Below are 22,542 nucleotides of genomic sequence, written 5' to 3'. Positions count from 1 at the left end.
ATGTTAATCTTATGAACTGATGATTTAGCCAGGGGAGTCTCATGCTGATCCAAAGGTGCCCAGGCTGTGTCTATGGGAAACATGCATGGGACTTTTAACGTCCAATACCAAGGATCAACTCTTAATTTGTGAAAACTGCACAATTTTAAATCATGACTTCAAGTTAACTGATTACTTGTTCAGCCCTTTCCTCTAAATGAGTAACATTTTTTGCTGCTGGCTTACAGTAGCTGACAATATGTGAAAATAACTCAAAGTACAGGAAGGAAAACATAAACTCACTTAAACTCCACGCTGTGCCACAGCTGGTGTTTTCACTCCCATCCATTACCATGACTGTCAGAAGAACTCTTCATAATGCATCATGTCTGATCTGCACTGACTGTGTTTCCTCTTTGAACAGCCTCTGAAGATGGTTTCAGATTGAGCAACACATTCACAAAGTGCTTCTCCTGGTAGCCAGCTCCTCTTAAGTGCAGAGAGAAAGCTCCTCACATGAGAGGCAAGATATAATTATGTTGAGAACAATTAGATTGTTTTTTGTTTGTTTGTTTGTTTGTTTGTTTTTTGTTATGCACACCAAACATGTCACAAATACTCCTGTGCATTGATCCGTTTCTTTACAACAACATGATGGGACAAACAAAATATTATGTAGTTAAGTCTAATATTTTTGCAATGTATCTGCCATTCCTTGGCAACAACTTGGCTGTAGAATTAAAAAGCTGTGAAGTCTGCTTGGAAACATTTAAACACCCTCCATGTCCATCTCTCACTGTCTGTAACACTTAGTTTTGCAAACACCAACCTTGGTTTTGATAACTAAAGTGAATGGTGGCTTGTCCAATGGTCACTTCAGCTCAAAGCACCTGGCATCAAATCAGATTGTTCCGACAAAACACAAATACAGAACAGAGAAGCAGGAAGAGCTGATAAAAACAGAGGTTTCAACCGGCCAAGGTTGTCATCGTAATGTGGATTATTATTATGAGGAGATACAAGAGAAGTTTATGGAGCTCAGCATGATTAATTCTATTCTAAGAGAGCATGATTAATGTAAAGAGGAGCCACTGTGTATTCCGGGCGGGCAGTGACGTATTGTTCTTTCTCAGTACAGTAGGGGAGTGGGATCGTGGGAGTTGTGTGAAAATGAGCAGCTATGGTGTGAAAAATTCATAGTAAATGTTGAATTTCACCTACAATATATCATTTAACTCATTTATCAACTGCTGCCCACTAAGCACTGAGTTATTCTGCACAAACTCATTTTCTTAATGTGATCTGGCCCTAACACAACCTTGGCAAACTATATATCTTGTGATAGCACAAAGTCTTATGATTCCAGCAGTGCAAACCATTAAAAGATCCCAATATCACCACTACAATAGATGCTTGTTTTTTAACGGGAGTGTATTAAAGGAAAATTCCTTTCTTTGTCTTGTCTGTGAGGACAAACATAAGTCGATCGCTATAAATGTCAAACAGTTGTCATCATAAGAGTCCAATGCACAAACCCTCCAAAGCATTTAGTCCCATAAATGTGTTATCCTTTAGACAAAAATCTCGGTTATTTGGTTTAAAGTTGTCAACAATGATCTTTCAGTGGATATGACTGACAGAAAATTCGACTAATAACATATCAAGGTCAGTGTAAGGCAAAGCATTGAGTTTTGTACTGAGCAAACTATTCTAGTTTCATTGCATATGCATTGTGAAAAGTTTCTGACAAATGAAGTTTTTTTGCCAATATTTACCAAAACATTATTTTACAGCTCTGTGTGGGTTTGTAAAGCTACATCAACTATCCTCGTGCTAGCATCTCTGCAGCAAAACAACCTTTCATGGTAGTATATGTGGCTGTTATTGGCTAGTTAGCTAGTCAGTTAAGCTACGCAATGCTTTGACATGGACTGCCTAACTTCCTCTCAGTGAATAGCTGTCCGGTCACAGGCTTTAGTAGGAATGACTGCTACATGTTTTTAGCCAGTAATATTATGAGTTTGGTGGTATAAGCAGGTTTCAGTTAAGGAAACTTTTTTTTTTTTTTTGTTTATGAACAATTTTGTGATTGTTTTGGGATTTATATTGAAATAGTGGTATTTCACAGCTCAGTGCCCTCTAATGCCATTCTCCAAATTGCTAAATGGCCATTTTGGGTATCGGGCGCGACGAAACCTTGCTCAATTTGTGTTACCATTAGCATATTTGGAACAAGTAGCATCAGATAGTGGCTATGGCACTATTGTGTTTCTAAGCTTATCACTGTAAAATTTGAAAAAAATTACATTACTTAAAAAATCACCTGATTTGGATGTTTTCAGTGTATAAAATGGCCATTATTTCTGGTTTTATGCCTCAGAGATAGCCACACCTACTATTAGGTTCAAAGACCATTATCAGGCCATTTAATGGCTGTTTGCATAATCAATGTGGTTGAACAATTGCAGTTTTTTAGATTTCATTTTCACTTTTGTTAGCTTAAAGGCCCTATATGTAAGAATGTGGCCAAAACGGTTACTGCACTCAAATTCAAAATACTGCCGCGAGTCGTGTCTGCCCCCCCCCCCCCCCCCTACAGATTCGAGGTTGCTAGACAGCAGCACGCTGGACACTGATTTGTTTGCCCACGGGTGGCTGCCGTGGCAGGGTTGCGTTGCCGCGTCCTTGATCTTCGGTTTTCCAGCGGACCGTTCGAGCAAGTCCGGCTTCTCTGCTGCTAACGCTGCTGCCAGGATACAGCTGAGGAGGAGCCGGCTGCTAATGCTATGTACCAGGACACTGCTAACGCTGCTGCTGGGATACAGCTGAGGAGGAGCCGGCTGCTAATGCTATGTACCGGGACACTGCTATTGCTGCTTGCCGTGCTGCTGTAGCTCAGTCATAACTGTAACTGATGCTGAGACTCTATTGACTGTGTGACAGGTAGACGGCGGTGGGTGGCGCAACAGGCCAAAACACAAATTCAAAACATAAACATGATTTGCGGACCGTAAATTTTTTTTTAAAAATGTGAATATTCTGGCCGTACTATTGTTGTCAGTGAGATCAGTATGTTATATGAACATTATTCCTTAGTCTCTGTGACATATTAGGATGATTTAATTTAAGTCACAAAAGCTATGTGGTTAGGTTTAGGAAAACATAGTTGTATGCCAGTTAAAACAGTAGTCGCTACTTAAAATAAGTCAATGTTGACTTTTGATTTCACACTGGACTCAAACGCCACTGTCCTGGGTGAAAGTCCTGTGTTAGTTCAATTTGCCCACTATCCCTCTGTCCCGCCCACGTTCTCACTTTTGTTACTACATCACCTCTGCTCCTGTCATAGGATTACAACCACAAGAGGTTGCCACCTAGCAATAAATGCCCCTTTAATGGCCTGATAATGGCCTTCTGAACCTACAGTAGTAGGTGTGACAGGCCGCTTCTAACTCACACCTATGACAATTACAGCCACTGATAACAGTGATTTAATGGCCTGGTAACAGCCAAACCAGCTGAAAAAATCTAGGAAAATGATTGCTTTAAAGGGTTCTTTTTAATTGTAAGCAAATTCAGTAAATGAAGTTGGTCAGGCTTAACTGAACAATGTGATTACTTCGCCCTACTAAGGAATTGGTTGCTCAAGATTAAAACAGTAAAGACAATAAAGAATGATTAATATGCAGGATTTTTTTTTTTTTTTTTTTTTACAAAATGCCATTCTGAGCATCTCAAGCATCCTAAAAACAAATGAAATTGTGCAATCAAAGCAAATCCACTTTTAAGCCTTATAAAAAAATCTTTAAGAAGACATCTAGAAATAGTCAGACTAAATGTGACTTAAAATTTCAACAGGGCTTCATGGCACAGTTTTATCACAAATATCAATATTCAGTCAAGCTTCAGCTAACGTACAAACTAAATGAAACATTTCATCAACCTTATTATGCATATGCATTTAACTGGCATTAACAAAATACCACTCTGTAAGTGTTACATTATCTGTATTCTGCTGGTTGCAACCAGGCACAGCTACAAATTTGTATTTCCATTCAGAAATGAAAAAAGCAAATGTGAGAATATACTTTTAACATTTTTGTGCCTCTGTAAATTTTGACTTTTGATTGTAAACTCAGAAGTATTGAACATGGATTAAGGACATGTTATTTTAAGAATGTCATTTTCAGCTGTCTGAACTCTCCTGTCACATTCTTGTAGATTTGTCTTATTATCTTGGTCACTCAGTTTCTTCTGATTTCTTGTGTAGCTGCCAAAAGAAGACACAGTGTTATTTTGTCAGTGCTCACTCCAAAACACTAAATTTAGACCATAGTCTGGCCTGTCAAACACCCCGACAGACAAATTGTGTTTTTCCAGACTCCATCATAGCCGTTAATCGGAGATGCGTTTCTGGCAGATGTGATTTAGCACGTTGTCTCCCTCTCTCTCACTGCCTTTTTCCAGCTCATCCTTCGAGAGAGCCCTACAATTGCAGTTCTCAAGTTGTTGCTCTTGGCTGTGTTATATTTGCCACCCCCTCCTATCCTAAAATAGATCTATTAATGCTTTAATAGCAGGCTGATCAAGGTCCTCTTCAAGAGGAAACAAAGGGCTTAGTCTGTCCCCATGTACGCTAACTGGTTCAATTTAAACACTAGATTGGCCCAGCAGAAGGCCAGCCATTTGTTCCTAGCTAATGCCTCTTCTCATCAAGATATTACATCTCTACTGCCCATTTCGAAACTGCGTCCAATTTCGGAGACCAATCTTATCTGTGATTTGGTGAGCATGCCTGTTTTATTGCTTCAAGGGCCTGAAAACACATTTGAATGATTTCATTCCGAAAGTCCATTTCACAAAGCAATCTATTATATTATATCCCGCAGTTGCAACTTACCAAACAATTTGTTTTGTACGGATTCAGATTTAACATATGCTCTCTCAGCCTGGGCACCCTGCTGCAATCAGAGAGGGAATGAGCTAAACCTGCACCATCTGAGTGGGCAGATGGCTGCTGGTTAATTTAGCATGAACCCTGGACCTGCACCACCTTTTCCCTGCTCATAAACAGTCCGCACAGAGAACTACACCGCTGATCAGTCATACTGCCACCATGTTCCCTCCCAACGGCTCAGGCAATAGGTCTCAATTAGCTGAGAGACAACTGGAGATTTACTAGGGAGCAAATGAAATAACTCAACTCAGCACCCCAATCTGTGGCTTATTGGTTAGTCAATGTAGAGGCGAGTGTGCCAGGTATGGCTTGCAGTTACCATGTTCTATGAGCTCTCAATGAGATTGGATTGTGGTTTATTCACTTTCCATCAGTGCTCCTGTGCAGTAGATGGTTTGCATTCAAAAGTGAAAGGGACTTTTTGGTCCATTAAGGAATATTTCTCCCTCTCATATGACACAGCATGTATACACAGTCACAGCATGTTCTCATTCCAACTTGTCAAATACCGCCACTTTGTCAGTGGACGCACACCTCAAAATGCGACGTGTCCTGCGTCGGTTGGCACTGTGTATTGTGGGGACGTATTATATATGAATGCACCCTCCCAGTATTTACATGCTCTGGACTCTGTGTATCATGGTGCATTGAGATTTATTACTAACTGTAAGCCCCTAACTCATCACTGTATCCCGTATGCTCAGGTTGGGTGGCTGTCTTTAAAATTTTGCAGACATTTTCTCTGGCACTCTCTTGTTTACAAACTATTCTTGGCATATTTTCAACATATTTATGTGTGTACATTAGCAAAAAATTGAAAATGGTTGTGCTCTCTGTTAACAGAACATGTTGTTTGTCTGTACTAAGGGCACGGACAGAGTTTGGCAAATGAGCATTTAAATTTGCACCTCCTTACATGTGGAATCTTCTGCAGAAGGACTTAAAGTTGCACTAATTGGTTCCTCTGGGCAGTTTCAAAGCAATCTTGCAGAATTTTTGTACATAATTATCTATATGCCAATGTCAAGGTGTATTTTGGTTGGTCTTTGTAAACATGTAGTTGCCCCTGTTTTATGTTTTTATAGTTCACTTATAGCATATATCAACATACTTTTTGGCTTTTCCCTGTAATAATCCCATTAGGTGTTTTATAATGCTTGTTTTTTCGAGCTTTGTATATTTTTTATTTTGTATTTTTATTCCATGTTGTCTGTCTGTAACTTTATGGTACTACCTGTCTTGGCCAGGACACTCTTGAAAAGAGATTTTTAATCTAAAGGTTTTTTTCTGGTTAAATAAAGGTTAAAAGTACACCTCTATTTTCAAAGGAAATGTAACCTAGAGTTTCTGCTTGTTACATGCATATAGTTGTTTTTTTTCCTTTTTCAAAATAATCTTACATTGTTGGTTAAACACTTAGTTTTTCAGTTACCTCCTTCACTTTAGGCAATAAAAGCACATGGTTAGGTTTAGAAAAATGACATTATGGTTTGGCATAGTGTGTAGCATGCTACACAAACTAGCAAAATATGTCAATTGACTTTTCATTACACACAGAAATGAACTGCAGGCTCTTGGGTGAAATTTTGTTTTCTTTGTTTGACCCACCCACCATATGCAGACTTTCTCGCTGTTTACACCCAATATGCATCGTACCACTGCAAAGGGTGCTTCTGTCTGTAAGTGTCTGTCACAGAGGTCCACTGACAAAGTGGTTGTAGTATTCGGGAGTTGTAGTTGGGAGTGAGAACGGCCCAACAGTCCACGATCATATACAAAAATGATACAGATTCATGTGAAACTCACTGAAACTAATGTCTAATTCCTGTAAACACAGGGAGGAACTTTTTAGCCAGTCCCTAAGGAGGAAGATTGTGTTGTTTGTTTGTTGCTTACGTCAGTTCCTGGGTCCTTGTCATCATTATAAATTTGGTATTTTCAGTAATGTCCTATGAACACATGCCCCTGTAATACAACAGTATACACCTTCAGCAACCAGGAGCAGCGGGGGCCAGTTATCAGTAGCATTAGCTGCTAACACTAGCATAATGTGCCTTGTGCTGACTGCTCAGTGCACAAGTTCCCCTACAAACATTGATCATGAGGTTTTGCAGGATTCAGGTTGGATCTGTGGTTGTGCAGTGATGCAGCCGAATCTTTGACTCTTGCATAGGTCAAGCTTTACACCCACAGTTCCAATGAAAGGTTAACGTGAACACATTAACATTCTTGGTGATGATTTACAATAAACTGTGAATCATGCCTGTGCCACATTCACAAAGAATCTTGTCTTTCTACTGGCAGTCCTCCCACATGGTGCTACAAGCTTCTAGCAAAGTTTTATCTTATTCAGAAAGCTGCAGAGAGAGACTTTTATTGGGGAGCTTCAAAGCTACAGCAGTTGGTTGCCAGGTTACTGATCTTTGTTAGTGAGTGTGAAATTAATTATTCATCAATACAGAGGAGTACAATTAACATATTATTCATTTAAATGAGACGAATAAGTTTGACAGGCTGAGGTATGTCAGGTTACTCAGTGCTGCAAATCACATTGTCCTCATTAACCTGCCATTAAAATATGCTTAAAAGTTTATCAGTTATCAGTATATTTTTCCAAAACTGACACAAGACACATTACATAGAACAGCTTACATATTTTGAGTAGGTTTTAGTGACTCTCAGGCTTAAAGGTTCTGTATTTTTCAACGTGGCCCTTTTTCCACGTCTTTGTGTCTAAGTAACTAATGGGAACAACAGTTTTTGAAACTGGTCCAGTGCTGAGCCAGAGCGCTGCAGTGTAACTATTCGGGGCATTCGCTATGGTCAGTTTATGTTCACTGAAAGTGCTTGTTTTTGCCACTGACAGGCTCAGCTTTTATTTTAAGTGTCTGACAACATCACTGAACGGATCCCTACAGTGATAGACCTATTTTTTTAAACAGTAAGATTATTTTTGTTTAACCAAAAACAGCCCTAAATCACTTTTGACCCTTCCACCAAATGCTTTAAATAAACAATAATTTTAGCGTTTGTAGAGCCAGCATATTTTCACATCAGACTGGGTGAATTCAGCGTTTATTTCAACCAAGGGAGGGAGAAAAGTAGACAAAGAACTAAACTAACGTTAGAAATACAACAAAAGATAAATGACAACAGGAAGCACATTGAGCAGTCAGTGAAAAGTAATCCATTAAAAACCAATACAGAGGACACAGTGCAGAGAAAAAGGGGAAAAAAAGAGGAAAAATATATTCATATAAAGTCAAGAAATTGTTATACATCATGATAATGCTAATTTCATTTTATAATGTTCTAAGGATGAGGAACTCTTAACATGTACTTTGGTGTTCTAAATCTGTACACAGTGATATCTTTACACCCAACTTTACACCAGGAAAGCCACTGCCATCACACAGGACCCCACCCACCCCCTGCACCCATCCTTCCAACTACTACCATCAGGTCGCCGTTACAAAGTCCCACTTTCCCGGAAGAACACATACAAAAAAAATGTTTGTTCCCACTGCCATCACCATTCTGAACAGTTTAAAATAACAACTGAAGTCCCACCCAGATACACTGCTTTGTCGTATATCTTGTATAATGTCTATTGTGTTTTGTGTGTTCTTGTGTATTTTATTTCGGAGCTTGCCAAAGACAAGTTTCTGTTACTTGTGACAGACTATAAAGGTTTATCTTATCTTATCTTATCTTATCTTATCTTATCTTATCTTATCTGAGGCGAGTACTGGCCACGTTGTTTTGTAAAAAGCAAGGTGGAGTTGATTACCCTGTCTGGTATTATATGAATTAAATTTAAATTAAAGAATTTTAAAAAATGCTAAACAATGATGGTAAAGAATAGGGTAAGAACATTTATTTATATATAAACACACATATCTGATGAATATTTCTATCATATACTGAGAAAAAGGTTTAGTTTTCCAAACAGTGGAACAGAGGCCTGATTAACATTGAAGGAAGTTGCCAATCTTACAAATCGTTTTTGTAGCAAATAATGTTTATGCAGATTTGAGGGGTATATATTTGCCCAAACAATATTACTATTAATCAAATAGGGATACATAGTGGAATAACATAAAGTTAATAATAAAGTAGGTTATAAAACCCTCCAATACCAAGCCTGCACTGATGCCAGCTTACTGACCATGTGCAACGCAGAACTGTGATTGTCATGGAAGAAACTTTGAACACGTAAAGTTCTGCAAGACTATCCTTAGGAATGTAATGTAGTGTAATGTGGTAATATTGTCATACAGATGATGACATCTGAAATGCTATATTGTACATAGGATCAAATCTACACCTCTCTAATCTCTATAAAACAGTAGTCCTGTTTATAGTTAACTGTAACAGGAACTGTTTAAAAAACTACAGCTAAACATCAGAGTGAAAATGAGATGTTTACAAAAGTAAAAGGCAAGAAATGTCACCAGTGAATCTCAGAGATATGTTTTATACCTATTTATGTATTATTCAGTCATTTATTTGTTTCGTTAGGCCTGTTTATTTACTTACGATTTATTTATTTATTTCAATGGCAAAAGGATAATACATTCTTCTAAAATTCTTATAAACAGCACAAATCAAAAAAAGCATAATACATATAAAGAACATAAAATGGGAGTATTTTACTTTTCTCCATGGTAACCAAATATAATAACAGCTCCTTTTTCTGCGGCAGAGAGGGAAGTGTGTGATTCCACCCTACACATTGATGTAGGGAGTTTCAGCTGTGATGGTAACAACAAACAGAGTGACACTCCGAGACTGAGCCGGGAGAGGGTAGGATCCGGTTTTGGAAAGCCCATAATCTGAGCCTGTCAGTGGCAAAAACAAGCACTTTTATGGACTTAAATTGACAGTGCACAAATGCTTTGAATGGTTGCACTGCAGCCTGTTTGTTGCTCTCATTAGTCAGTTGGGCACAAAATACATGAGGAAAAGGGTCCAGGTTGAAAAATATGGAAGTTGCCCGTTGAGTTTTAGTGCTACAAGGCCTTATGAACTACCCTGAGACCAAGAACTTAGAATCTTTAAAGGTAGTATGGACACGTCCTTCCTTATTCAGCCAGTTGAGGTACTTCTAGCCTCAGGATGTTTTGTGAAAACAGCCCCCAGGTTTGTACTCAAAAAAGTCAGTTTAATGAGGCACTGAGATGAGCAGATTCAAATTACATTCACTGAAGGTCCTTTCGAATATTTTTTGTTTCAGTAGTTTACCCATGGGCAACTTTCTTTTCTATTTCTACTTTCTAAGTTTCTTAAGTTACCCGTGCGAGTGTAAGATGAGATAGAAGACATCAGACAGCATTTTTCTCTGCATACTTCAGCTCCACAACCTGTTACTTTGCTTTTGCACAATTCCAAGTTAACCAAAATAAATGAGACTGCAGAGAACATTTTTCTTCTTCTGCATCCTCTCCCGAGCTGTGTCTCTTTTCTCAGCAACGGGACAAGTTAACCAAAAAAAACGAGTCTCCAATGACTCGCCGGCAATGCCTCAGAAAGTGGGAAGTACAGGTGATCGAGGGGAAGCACTACAGAGGCCCGAAGGCTCCCGGTGCTTCATCGCTCATGCAGGTCAGCACCATGGGGGAAGAGCCGCAGGTGGCTGGCAGTGATGGATACCGGGACCGCTGCATAATCTTTCACCCTTTCAAAAATTATTTGAGAGGCAAGCTGTCAAAGGGCCACTGCAGAGCCGACCCTCGCCGCCTGCTGCAGAACTTTAATGTCAGCTCATGACTGCGTCTGGGGACGACCGTGCAAAATTGAAATCTCAGTCCTGGTGGTAGCAGACTGACAGAGTGGTTATTGTGCAGCTTATCAGGAGGAAAGTGAAAAGTAGAGATTTGCCTCTCTCTCTGTGGGGAATATTGGCCTCCATCAAAATGTTGGGAGAAAACAGCTGACATCAATATCTGTGAAGTAAGTTGTTAGCGAACTGCAAAATTTCAACATCATCTACCACTGCCCTGAAAGAAGAAAACAAATACGCTTTCTGTGTTTCAGCAGCTCATTCCTCAGTGTGACGGTTCAGAGTAAACAATCATTCATGTGGGAAATGTGATTGAAGAGGATATGGAAATGTGATTCAATGAGTGCAGGGTGACATTTATATTCTCTTGGCCTTTTGCTCCGAGGCATATTTATGAAGGAGTTAACTCAATTGTGAGAGCGAGGCAATCAGGACGGCCATTTTTCATTCCACAATAAGATTAGTACAACATGACAATGATTACACAGGGTGCTCATAATTTGCAGCAACAGGGCGCTGACTCAATGAAACCATTATCAGACACTGAGGACGTTGTTGATGTATGATTTAACATTTTTCTGACAACTTATTCAGTTTTGTTGATCTCAAATAAATCAGACACCTCAAGGTCTCAGGTGCTGTATACAGCCTGAGTTGTGTTGATTCCTTTCTCTCGAGTTTTTGGTATTAAATGAGGCTGGAATGAAGGACCTATTTTTTGAATAATTGGATTTAAAGACGTTGGACTTAAATGTATAGCAACTCCTGGATGGTTTGTTATTTTGTGCAAACATTCATGGTACCCAGAGGATAAATCCTCATGGCTTTGGTGATACCCTGACATCCCTCTTTATAGGGGAGACCAGGAAAACTTGTGACATGGGATGGTTGTGACACCTCGAATTCCTCTAATCAGAAACAAGCTGGAGTGATGACACTCCCTCTGCGTTATAATTTCCCCTTACCCCTTTTTCTGCTCATGTAGCCTGGTGCAAAGAAGGTCATAATTATGTTTTAAGAAAAAACAATCAGTCACATTAACGTGAATGATGAATTATCTTTTAAGTATTTGATTTATTTATCATGTGTATTGTAGACATTTTACAACCATCCCTGGCATGGTCGGGTCTAACAGTGGAGTGCAAACTTTACATATTTCATGCAACCAATTAAAATTATACTATGCAGGATTTTCCACTTAAACAGTCTATAGATTTATACAGAAGTAATCCCTCTTAATCATTACTTATAGCCCACTAGAAGTGTGTGGTGGTGTATTTTTCTGGGGAGATTCAGCCCTGTATTATCTCCTTATTTTCTGTGCCTAAGATGTTTGTGGGCGTGTACTCCCATAGTGTTCAAGTGAGGTTGAGGCTTTGTAAAAAGGTAACAACCAGGTGCCTGACTTTAGTGTTGTGTTCACACCAAATGCAATGCAAATTTCCGCATCACATTCCTCACGCGAGTTTGAATGCAAGAATATTTTGTGTTGACTCGCCTTATATGTGCAAATAACTCGCGTCATACATGCATGGTATCACTGAATCGATGAATGAACTTACGCTGTTTCGTCCTTGGCGTCATATGTCTCTGGAGGATCTCAGTGCTGATTGGCTATCTCAGTGTGAATTGGTCGCTGAAATTCGGATTTTTTAACTCTCACATATGATGGAAAATTGTTTTACTTGCTTTATTCATGCTGTTTAATTTGCATATGTCATGTCATTCTCGTTGCATCCATGGCATCGCCTGGCAGCGTCTTAATGTCTTAACATTGACTTTACTTGCGCAAATTGTTTTATTTGTGCCCGCTCTGAACACAACATAAGCAGCACACATCCAAGAGGCACAGTGTCCACCCCTCGCTCCTCCAAATATGGTCACATCTTACTCCAAAAAACAAAGAAAGATAGCGAAAACCCAAAACGCCAATGCTAAACCTTATACAGCTTAACATTAGCTTGTTAAGATGTCATTGTTAGCATGTTAGCATACTCTGTATAGCCCAGAGCTAATGTGGGTGGCACAATGAAAAGTTCTTAACTTTTCATTTATCAGTTATTCAGTTAAAATATTACAAAACAGGACGTTCATTTTCACATTAAGTTTAACATTCATAGAATACACTACTCTTACTTCACACCCAAGGGTCATCCAAGGGTCAGCTGAGTTGTTGGATTTGAAGCTCAAGCTGAGGACTGATCAGCACAAAGTATGCATATAAACGTCACTTTATCTTGACAAAAACCTAAAGCATAATTGTCTCGAGTACTAGTTTTCAGATTAAACTGTGAAATGTATTTCCCTGGGATTTAAAATGCATGAGATTTCATTGTCTGCCAGAGCCTAATTGATTTTTTCCACTCCATCACAAACAGCATTTATCAGCAATGGCAATCTTGAAAACACACAAAAAAGCTCACATACAGTTAGACTGAAATGTATCTGCAGGGAGGAAATATTTTTGCAGGAGGTCTGTCAAGGTTTGACTGTGGGCAGGGGAGTGAAAAGCATATTATAATGTTGAATGAAAAGCAGGCTGTATGTTTTTAAAAAAAAATCATTTAAGACGTATTTCTGTTTGATTCCAGGTCTGAAACGGAGCTACACCTGTGAAGTCTGCAGCGTCACACTGAACTCTGTGGCACAGTACCATGCACATCTGCAGGGCTCAAAGCACCAAAACAAGTGAGTGGAACAGAGCTCATTTACACTTTTAACTATTATGATGCAGTGCTAAATGTTAAATGCCACACCTCATTCTTGGCCCAAAATATGTTGTTATCTTTGCTTTGATCTGCATCATTGAAATCCCCTGCTTCTTAAGGAGGCCTTTGCACTTCAGATACAGTGCATTACACATTGCATGCATAAATGATGACAGTATTGTGGAGGCTGCTTTGCTGAGACAGAAATTTCAGATGGGCCCATTTTGCTGAGGGCATCCTGTGATTTCTCCTCCCCTGTTTAAGTTCAGTCTACAATCTTAAGAAAAGTTCTATAACTGAGCCTTTTCCTGCTTTTACACTGTATGTAGCTGGTGGTCGCAGCGCCTGCAGGAGCCAATCTCAAGCTGAGAATCAACAAGCTCTAATAGTAAAGTCACAACAAACAGGCAGTCTGCTGAAACTCTCCAGCAGACTTCTGTCTAGCGACCAGCGATAAAACAAGAGCTCATTTAAAAACATCTGCACACAGCTAATTCCCTGCTGGTCACAACAGGTATCTTAAATTAATACTGGGACGAAGCTTTTAAAAATTCATGCGCCATTAAGCAAATCTACAAATGTTCCCAAACAAATGACACTGCATCTAAAATGAACACAGGTTTCTATGTTGTATCTGGGTACTTTCTGTTCAGCCCTCAGGGCTGGCAACCAGGTGTCAGGTTCTGGTTGCTGAAACTGAAAATATGGTTGCCATCTTTGGTCATCTTGTAGCTTGAGAAATTAAAATACTTTGCAGTTATACATCAGGTTAAAGATGACAATTGTTGACAATTGAAACAGTGTTTAAAAGATTTTTAACAGTAGCTAAATATGTTTTATTTGACACTGTTCATGTGTGTAGAATAATTTTCTGTCCAGATCAAAGGTGCCAGGATACTTTGGCCTCCAAAGATTTCACTTTTTTTGTATTTCATTCAGGATTACCTCTCTAAAACAGATTACAGTTTGAACCTGACACACATGCAGCATTGTCTGGGTCTGTGATATTTAATTCACCAATGCAACAAGTATTTATTTATTAATTTATATTTTTTAAGAACACTATTTGCTGTTTGCCTCCCTATTTATTATATGGCAATAATGTATCATCACACAGTGCCAACTATCACTTTTGAGGCAGCCTACTTGAATAATATCATCAATTGCTTTTTCAGTCCACCAGATACATTTTGCTGCTACATGGCTTTTATTTAAGTTTTGTTATATATATAAAATCGCAATACTCTGTGTATCGCAACATATTTAACATCGCAAAAATATTTTTTCGTGATGTAATTATCATGATCCTCTGGGGATTCCCACACCTACAGTATTTCAAAAGTGGTTGCCATTGATGTGCAACAAAAGGCCAAGAATTGGTTGTCAGTTTCTTAAAATGGTAGACACTGGCAACCTGGCAGCCATTACAGTCGAGCTCTGTATTTGGTCTGTCAGTCAGCCTAATATTTTGTGTGCACATGTATGACTGTATGCTCGAGGACCTCTGACACATTTTGACCTTTGCTGTGGCTCACTAACTGACATCCATAGAAAAGTTTAGTCTCATTTTGAATTGTAGCATCAACAGATTAATCCCATACCTGATATGTAATGATCCAGTAAGGTTAGGTATGACACAAGATGACAAGATCTCCTTTATTTATTTTCTTTTTTATTCAATCTTTGCTGCTATCTTGATTGTATAGGAGCCGGAAGGGAAAATTCCACCACACACAGCTGCAACCAGGTTCTGTCTGCCGCTTGGCACCAGAAGCGGCAGATAGACATGCCCAGTTTTCTAGACTTGCAGATTTTGCTGATTTGGTTATTTTTCCATGATAGCTGTGGTTCTACCATAACTATGTGTAAGTATGGCTATGTAGTTAAATTATTTCTTTTTTAATCTGTTTTAGTTGTGTTCATTGTTATTTCCTACAACTATTTTGCTGGGCACAGACAAAGTTAATACATATATCCTCATAATTACGTTGTATCTATATTTCACAAACAGGAAAACACAATCTGCTCTGTGCAACATATTGTGGCTCCGTCAAAAATAGACAAGGGGTGTATTTTTATTAGCTTCTGAAACGTGCTACGGCACCTCTGCAAAAATAACAGGAATGTCTTGAGTGTCAGCAATCACCTCAGGTTACAGCCTGGTGGAAATCTGTACTCTACTGAATTCACTTTTCTGGTTTATTCTAATTGTTGTAAAAGGCATTCATGCTACTTAAATCAAAACAGCTACCAGCAATTAATATGATTTAAGGTGATTTAGGGGGGAAAGATGTCTCTCGAACTTGTAACATAAAGTGTTTTGCCTTGAATGTGTATCTGCTACAGTTCTGTGCATGTTTTTCAATTCTTTTATCTTCTTGGAGACTTCCTTGTACCAATTACTTGACCTAAAGCAGTTTTATCAGAACAAGAGGACTGCATACTGTGAGGGATTTTCCGTGGGCCCTGGGCAGTAGGTGTGAATTGATGGGGCTTACACGGTGCGTGTCCTGGAATTAATTCCCCCTGTTGGCCAGTTTCTGGCTGCACACATCCACAGAGATGCTGGCATCAGGAGACGTGACATGCTGTTTAACAGCCCCGTGCTTTATTCACAGATGCCTGTGCCGCCTTGTTGGAGCCAGTGGGTTTCCATGCAGATCCTATCATACTGTCGCACACACATAGCCACCCCTCACGCTGAGCAGGGCAGAGCTCTCACAGGAGATTCAGACCACACGCGACCCTCAAGCCCCCTGCCTCCACCCAGACCAGCCTGATTGCATCAACATAGCCCACAATGGTGCCTTGGGTCTATTTAGGTCATTTGTTTAACGCCAGTTTACACGGACAGAATAAAGGCTTATCTGCTTTACAGACTCCAGAGAAGGACTGAGAATATTTTATGTGTCTGGTGCTCTTCGTCACTACAGTACTAAAGAAACAGAATTACACACAGCCATTTACAGTGTATCTAAGCCTAAATGAAATGAGTGGAAGTTGGGAAAGTTAATTAAACAGGATTCCTTCATGGTTATGTTTTGAACAAAGCTAGAGGTCAGCTAATAGTGGATTTTGAAAGGCTCATATTTGGAACAGGAAAAAGCTGATAGCCCATTAATCTGCCGATATCACGTGTGTTGTTTTTTTTCTTCTGGTGTGTCATATTCAACTTAACAGATAGGTTGGAAAACAGGTTTGTAAACAGTAGAAAGAAGCATGGATATACTGTGGTTACTTCATTTTATGTATATATATATATATATATATATATATATATATATATAAATATATATAATATATATCTTACTTATTCAGTCTCTCTTTCAAACTTGCCGGCCACACATTTGGAAAGATGTTTGTGCAGTGGGAAAGGGGCTTATGACATTACGTCTACTTAATGTATGGAGCCTCCATGTCAAATAGTAATTTCACTTATATTCCAAATATGGGAAATACTTACTTAAAACTTAATATATACTTAATATTTGACTGGAGCATGTATGAAATGCTTGAGGGCTTTAATTTGAAAACAAGAGCTTTTAATTTGAAACAGGAAAGGGCAGCATTTACTCAGTCATGAATTTGCGCCCTATTACTCGACATTATATTGCTGGAGCCAAGTCCCACCAGTAACCATAGACTGTAAAATGTCTTATTAGTGCTGATTAACTGTCCAAACTGGTGACTCTGTCTACCTCTAAATGTTGCATAGTGTTTAACATAAAGTCAAGCCTAGAAAATGATCACACTTTAAATCAGAGTGGCAGATTTGGTCTGAACGGTCCCAAAATCACATTATCCTCACATCCTTTGGTCTTAGTCAATCGATATTTTTAGTTACTGATATTTTTTCCATTTGTGGTCAATGCTTGCACAACTAACCAGGTCAGCTAAGGTTAGGGTGTGTGTGTGTGTGTGTGTGTGTGTGTGTGTGTGTGTGGGTCTGATTATGTCACATCGATAGGAAAAGGCTCACAGTTATGTTCTACATAACTGGAAACAAAGCTCACAAACTGCATGCCTATATGGCTGTTCTTTGCTAAGATGAACCAAGGGCGGCAAAGCAATGTGGAAATTCAATTTTGACTCAGCAGGGGAACAAATTACCGATTCATGACAGGTGTACTAATGAGAACTGTGATCGATACTCCTTTAACAAGCCAGCTACATGAGTACAACAACCCTGATGTTTAAATCCCCTGATTTGCTGCTGGCATTCAAAGCAGGAAACTCTAACCTAATTGACTCTGCCTTAAGATTTACTGGTGTGATTTGGCTTTATGGTATATTCCTCTGATCTCTGTTTTTTCCCCTTCTCACAGTTGTGTTCTGCTCTCGCCTCCTCAGTTTCCAAACCTGAAGTAGAGAGAGCCTAAAGTAGCTCTTCTCTTTTTTGACTCTGTTGGAGCGTCACAGTCAGCCCGTCTTGCGAAGACAAAAATAGCCAAGCGGTTTTTTGTGGTCCTTCACCAAAAAAGAGAGGAGGAGCTCTGCATTGAGCGCTGCAGAGATGTCAGGAGATGTTAGCCTGGTGTGACTGGTCAGTGTTTACTAAGGGGAAAGGAGAAAGAACCCATTTGACCTCAGTATGAGGGGAACTGCTAGAGCTCTTTCTAGTGGCCTCTCTTTCCCTCCATTGACCACGGAGTAAATACCAAAAAGCAATTGCTTCCTAGTCAATCTGAGGATCTATGCTGTTCTTTTTAAGTGTTAACCTTTGCAGGGATTTGACCTTAAAGCATTTAGGCAGGATTAGTCTTCAGTCATTTTAATAACAAGTTCAGCATGATAAGGTAAATGTTATTGCTTATGGGTTTTCATTATGTTGGAAAAAAATTCAAAACTCAAATTAGTTCCTGGTTATATATAGAGGGGCCAGTCACAATACCAAAAATTTAGTAGTCGATACCAAACATACACTCCTTTGTCAAAAGGACTAGTACTAGATTGAGTGGGTTCATGAGATTTTGTGGGTGAGGAAACTTGAATTAATTGCAGTTCCTCTAATGGCCACTTGAGGGTGGCTCCCAAAGGGAGTCAATCCCCACCAGAGTCCTGCACGGGTCCAGTTTTCAAGATCCACCCTGACCCGACCCGGCGACGTACAAACCCGCATCCGAACCGCAAACCCGCGCATCAGGCCAATTAGTACCGCAACCCGGTCCAACCCGTTGAAACACGACCCGCAGCCCGGCCCATAACCCGGATTTAAAGTAATCATTTTGGGTCATATTCGCTGAATATTGAACAACATATCGCCACAGTTAAGGTGCCAGTAAGTGAACAACGACCTGAATGAAGCAGCAATTATTTGTCAATTAGGAAAGCTGTCATGGCCTTTGCCCTGTAGACTGACGTTGTTTGTTTTGTCAGCTGACAGTTACGTGGTGGTTGACAAATTACACTGCATTTAATCAGCTTTTCTGGCCTTCCTGTTACGTGTTAAGCAGTGCACATTGACTCTGAGCAGACCCAGTAATGATTACAGCACTAAAAAACACTCAAAGTTGAACATTTTTCAATTCTCCTGGTGTCCAGAATAAAATGGCCAATGTGCAGCGCCCAGCGCCTCATCACGCTGCTGACATTTGTTGTGTGAATACTCAGTTCTCCCAAGTCAAGGCACAGCTGTTGTTAAAGTTACCCTTTGCCATCTTCTAAATATTTAACGACAGTCTAATAGACTTGTAGATATATGCTGTCCTCTTAGGTCTTGAAGAATTGCATCTCCAGTACCTACGGTACTGAACGAAAATGAGTAGAAAAATGTCACATTTTTGGAATTTTGGCATCAACTTGTTTTGGAAGTATCGGTTCACATGACATCGGGAGTCCTAAACACAGAAAATAATTTTCCTCACCATATGGTAAACTAACAAGGATCAGGTACTTTGTTTTCACCTGACAAATATTGATTTGGTTTTTGGACATTTGCAAGCTGTTACTGAGGTCATCAGACTGCAAATGCAACACTAAAAGAGGTTCCTTAAACTTTGGTATTAAAACTCTCTTCCTCCTTTATGTAAATCAATTTTAAGGTTTCACTTTAATTTTAATCCATTTTAATATCCTGTTTGCATTTTTTTCTTGTGTAAGCAAATCAGAGGGTTTAAACATCAGTGCGTTCGGACTCTGCTGCTGCTATCGATGGGTCAACTCAAACTGACAGTGTAATTATTGTGCCATCACCTTTTCCCAGGATAGCCATCCATCAAGCACCACCACATGTGTGTGTATTCATCCTACATGCATGAGCACAGGCACACGTGCATACAGATATGCTTTAGATCCAACCATTCTCATGTGCTGCAGAAAGTGATTAGCCACAGTGATTAGCTTCACTGCTGATGCAGATCATTAGACACAGTGGTTGAAAGGTTAATTTCCAAAGCCCAGTACAACTACTGTATCTTGGTTATAGTCAGTACCTGAAGATAACCATTTAGTATTCTTACCCTTCCAAATCTGATATCCACTCCTCTGAGACTACTGTTGTGGAAAGGCAATGTGACAGTAAATGGGTTGTTTTTCTCACTGTTGAGTTGTTTTCATGACCTTTGAGCACTAGAGCACTGTTGAAAACTTAACTGTATACTGTCGGATACACATCAGTGAAGATAAATCCATCATTTCTGAAAAATATACTTTTTGCTATAAGTTGGAGGCATCGACCCTGCCAGCAGAAAGCCTGAAAAATCCCCTACGTAAAAGTTTTTTTTTTTTTTTTTTTTTTTTTTTTTTACCATCCAGATTTTAGATTTGTAGTTGCTGTGGCATATAGTGTCAGTGAACCAGTCATTTGGGAAAAAAAATAGTCAGGAAATGGTAAGTCATGGATAATTCATCTCCAGATGTTTTGTGTCTGTCTGATGACAATTAGCCACTCTGACTGATGTACACACTATAAACTGGTGCTGTATCTCATCAATTCATGCAAATGCTTTGCTTTAAATCAAGATAAAAATATCTCAATTGCTTTATTTGGTTGTTATATCCCAGCTCTTGTAATATCATATGCAAAAAAAAAGTCAGTAATCATGATTTCATCTCTGAGGGGCTGGGCTTAGAATGCTTGGTTTGGTTTGAACTAACCTTGGTGTGTTTGCCCAGTTACTACAATTGGTTTGGCCTGCTGTGACAGCTGTCAATCAACCCCTGGCGCGGACCAAACAAACGTACTAAGACCCTTCTCCTCAAGCAGACCCTTAAGTGGTATGAAAGCAAACAGACCAACCACAGGATACTGATAGCAGATACACTATGTGATTTTAGCATGATCACATAAGACAAACTACTATTAAATCCATCTGTGATCATGAACTGAGATCTTATAATCAGTATATATAAGCTATGTATATATTGATGTAAATTATTTGGTAACCAAGGTAACACATGTTGTCAACCTGTTGAACCTGTCTGTGTTCACTGCTCTTGGTTCATTATCAAAAACTGCAGCACAACTAAAAGGCAATAATGTAACATTTTTTCCTCCTTGATCTGGACCAAAAACCAACTACATGTGTGAAAGCACCCTCAAAGCTCATTTATACTCCTTTTACGTACAAAAATAGATATGTCCATTTTAAATGTTGTAATTGTCACTGCCTTTATACTTCCAAGCGTCCTTTATGATGGTAATATAACAGCCAAGAAATGGCACTATATACTGTACCTTTAAATGAAGGCAGCGCTGTAGATGGTGGTGGTCTGCAGCCATTATATACATCTGGACAGGTGGATGGTGAATTCTTCTAACTATATATTATTATATATTACCGATTCACTCCACCATTATCTAAATTTCTTTATTGTCTCCTACAGTTGTATCTTGCTTGAATTGTGCTACACTGCCTCTGCTGTGCTGCACTGCCTCTATGATCTCTGATGGTACTACCCCTTTTCATCTGTACGCTTTCAAAAAACCTGCACAAAAACGGACAAAATGAAGAGTATGGACAGAAGGCTCCGTCTGTCTCTGTATCCAACGTCAAGCATAGAAGAGCCCTTTGACACAGCGGTGCTTTGAGCTGAATGCTAATGTCAGCATGCTGACATGCTGACATGCTTCCAATGGCAATGCTAACATGTAAATATTTAACAGGTATAATGTTTACCATGCTCACCATTTTAGTTTAGCATTACAACATGCCAACATTTGCTAATTAGCATTGAACACAAAATACAGCTCAATACAATGACGGGAATGTCATTAGTTTTAGCAGGTATTTGGTAATAAATTAAAGAACATGAATGTCTGTACTGAATTTTAGACTGATTCCAAACTTCTAAAACTATTTGAGAACTCATTTAATAGATGTTGCGATATTAAATAGTTGTTAAAACATTTCAGTAAAGAACAAAAAAAGTCAACTTCACGATCATGCTGGAGGGAAAGTTAACACAGCACCAAATCAGTAGGTCAACGTCTGGAAGCCATAAATGGTTGCACAACATTCCATCCAATGGTTGTTGAGATATTTCATTCTGGACTAAAGTGGTGGATACACTGACTGTTAACATTTCCATCCAAAGAGCCATTGTGCTAACCTATCTAAAAATACACATAAGGAAGTCTTTGTTTCATTTCACAGCATAGTGTAATTTTAAGTCAGCATAGTAGGGTGACTGGAAAGATGACATGGCTATGTATAGAGTACTGTACTCTGACTCATGCTGAGTCCTCAGCCACACCAGGAGAACATACTGCAATATGTATTGAATTCAGCCAGGTTAAATCCAGCTGGTTGTACTGTCTGACAGGAGCAGCATGATTTATTCTGTTTATCCTGGTGGTTTGCTCCATGCTCAGCCCAGAGATATGAAACAAGCTGACATATCGTAATGCCAGAGCCGGATGAACGCCTACCTGTTTTGCTCCAATACTGCCTTATGTCTCTTCTCCGTGGCCACAAATGGAACAAGTGCCTGTGCTCTCATCTGTCCACTGTAACACCCAGCGCTTACTGTACACGTCACACATGCCCCTTTTAGAAACAAGCCCTTGGCAGCACAGAGGCAGGCATGTATGGATTCTTCAGTTCAGTTCAGCTGCAAGACATTTCTTCACAATTGCTCTTCTGCTTTTGCTCATCCGCTGTGCCCAATTTATTGGA

The 22,542-nt window shown here is 39.3% G+C and overlaps 1 protein-coding gene across 1 annotated transcript in view; it reads left to right on the top strand.

The window, feature by feature from the left end:
* The window catches only part of zmat4a (zinc finger, matrin-type 4a), a 225,278-nt gene that overhangs the window by 175,927 nt on the left and 26,809 nt on the right, over window positions 1–22,542 (top strand). The window contains exon 6 of the mRNA XM_078170954.1: window positions 13,310–13,406. Coding sequence (XP_078027080.1) covers window positions 13,310–13,406 — 97 coding nt within the window. The remainder of the gene's footprint in view (window positions 1–13,309; window positions 13,407–22,542) is intronic.

This window comes from Epinephelus lanceolatus, chromosome 9 (genome assembly GCF_041903045.1).
Source record: "Epinephelus lanceolatus isolate andai-2023 chromosome 9, ASM4190304v1, whole genome shotgun sequence".
In the NCBI taxonomy this organism is placed as follows: Eukaryota; Metazoa; Chordata; class Actinopteri; order Perciformes; family Serranidae; genus Epinephelus; species Epinephelus lanceolatus.
This window is presented reverse-complemented; position numbering and strand designations above follow the sequence as displayed.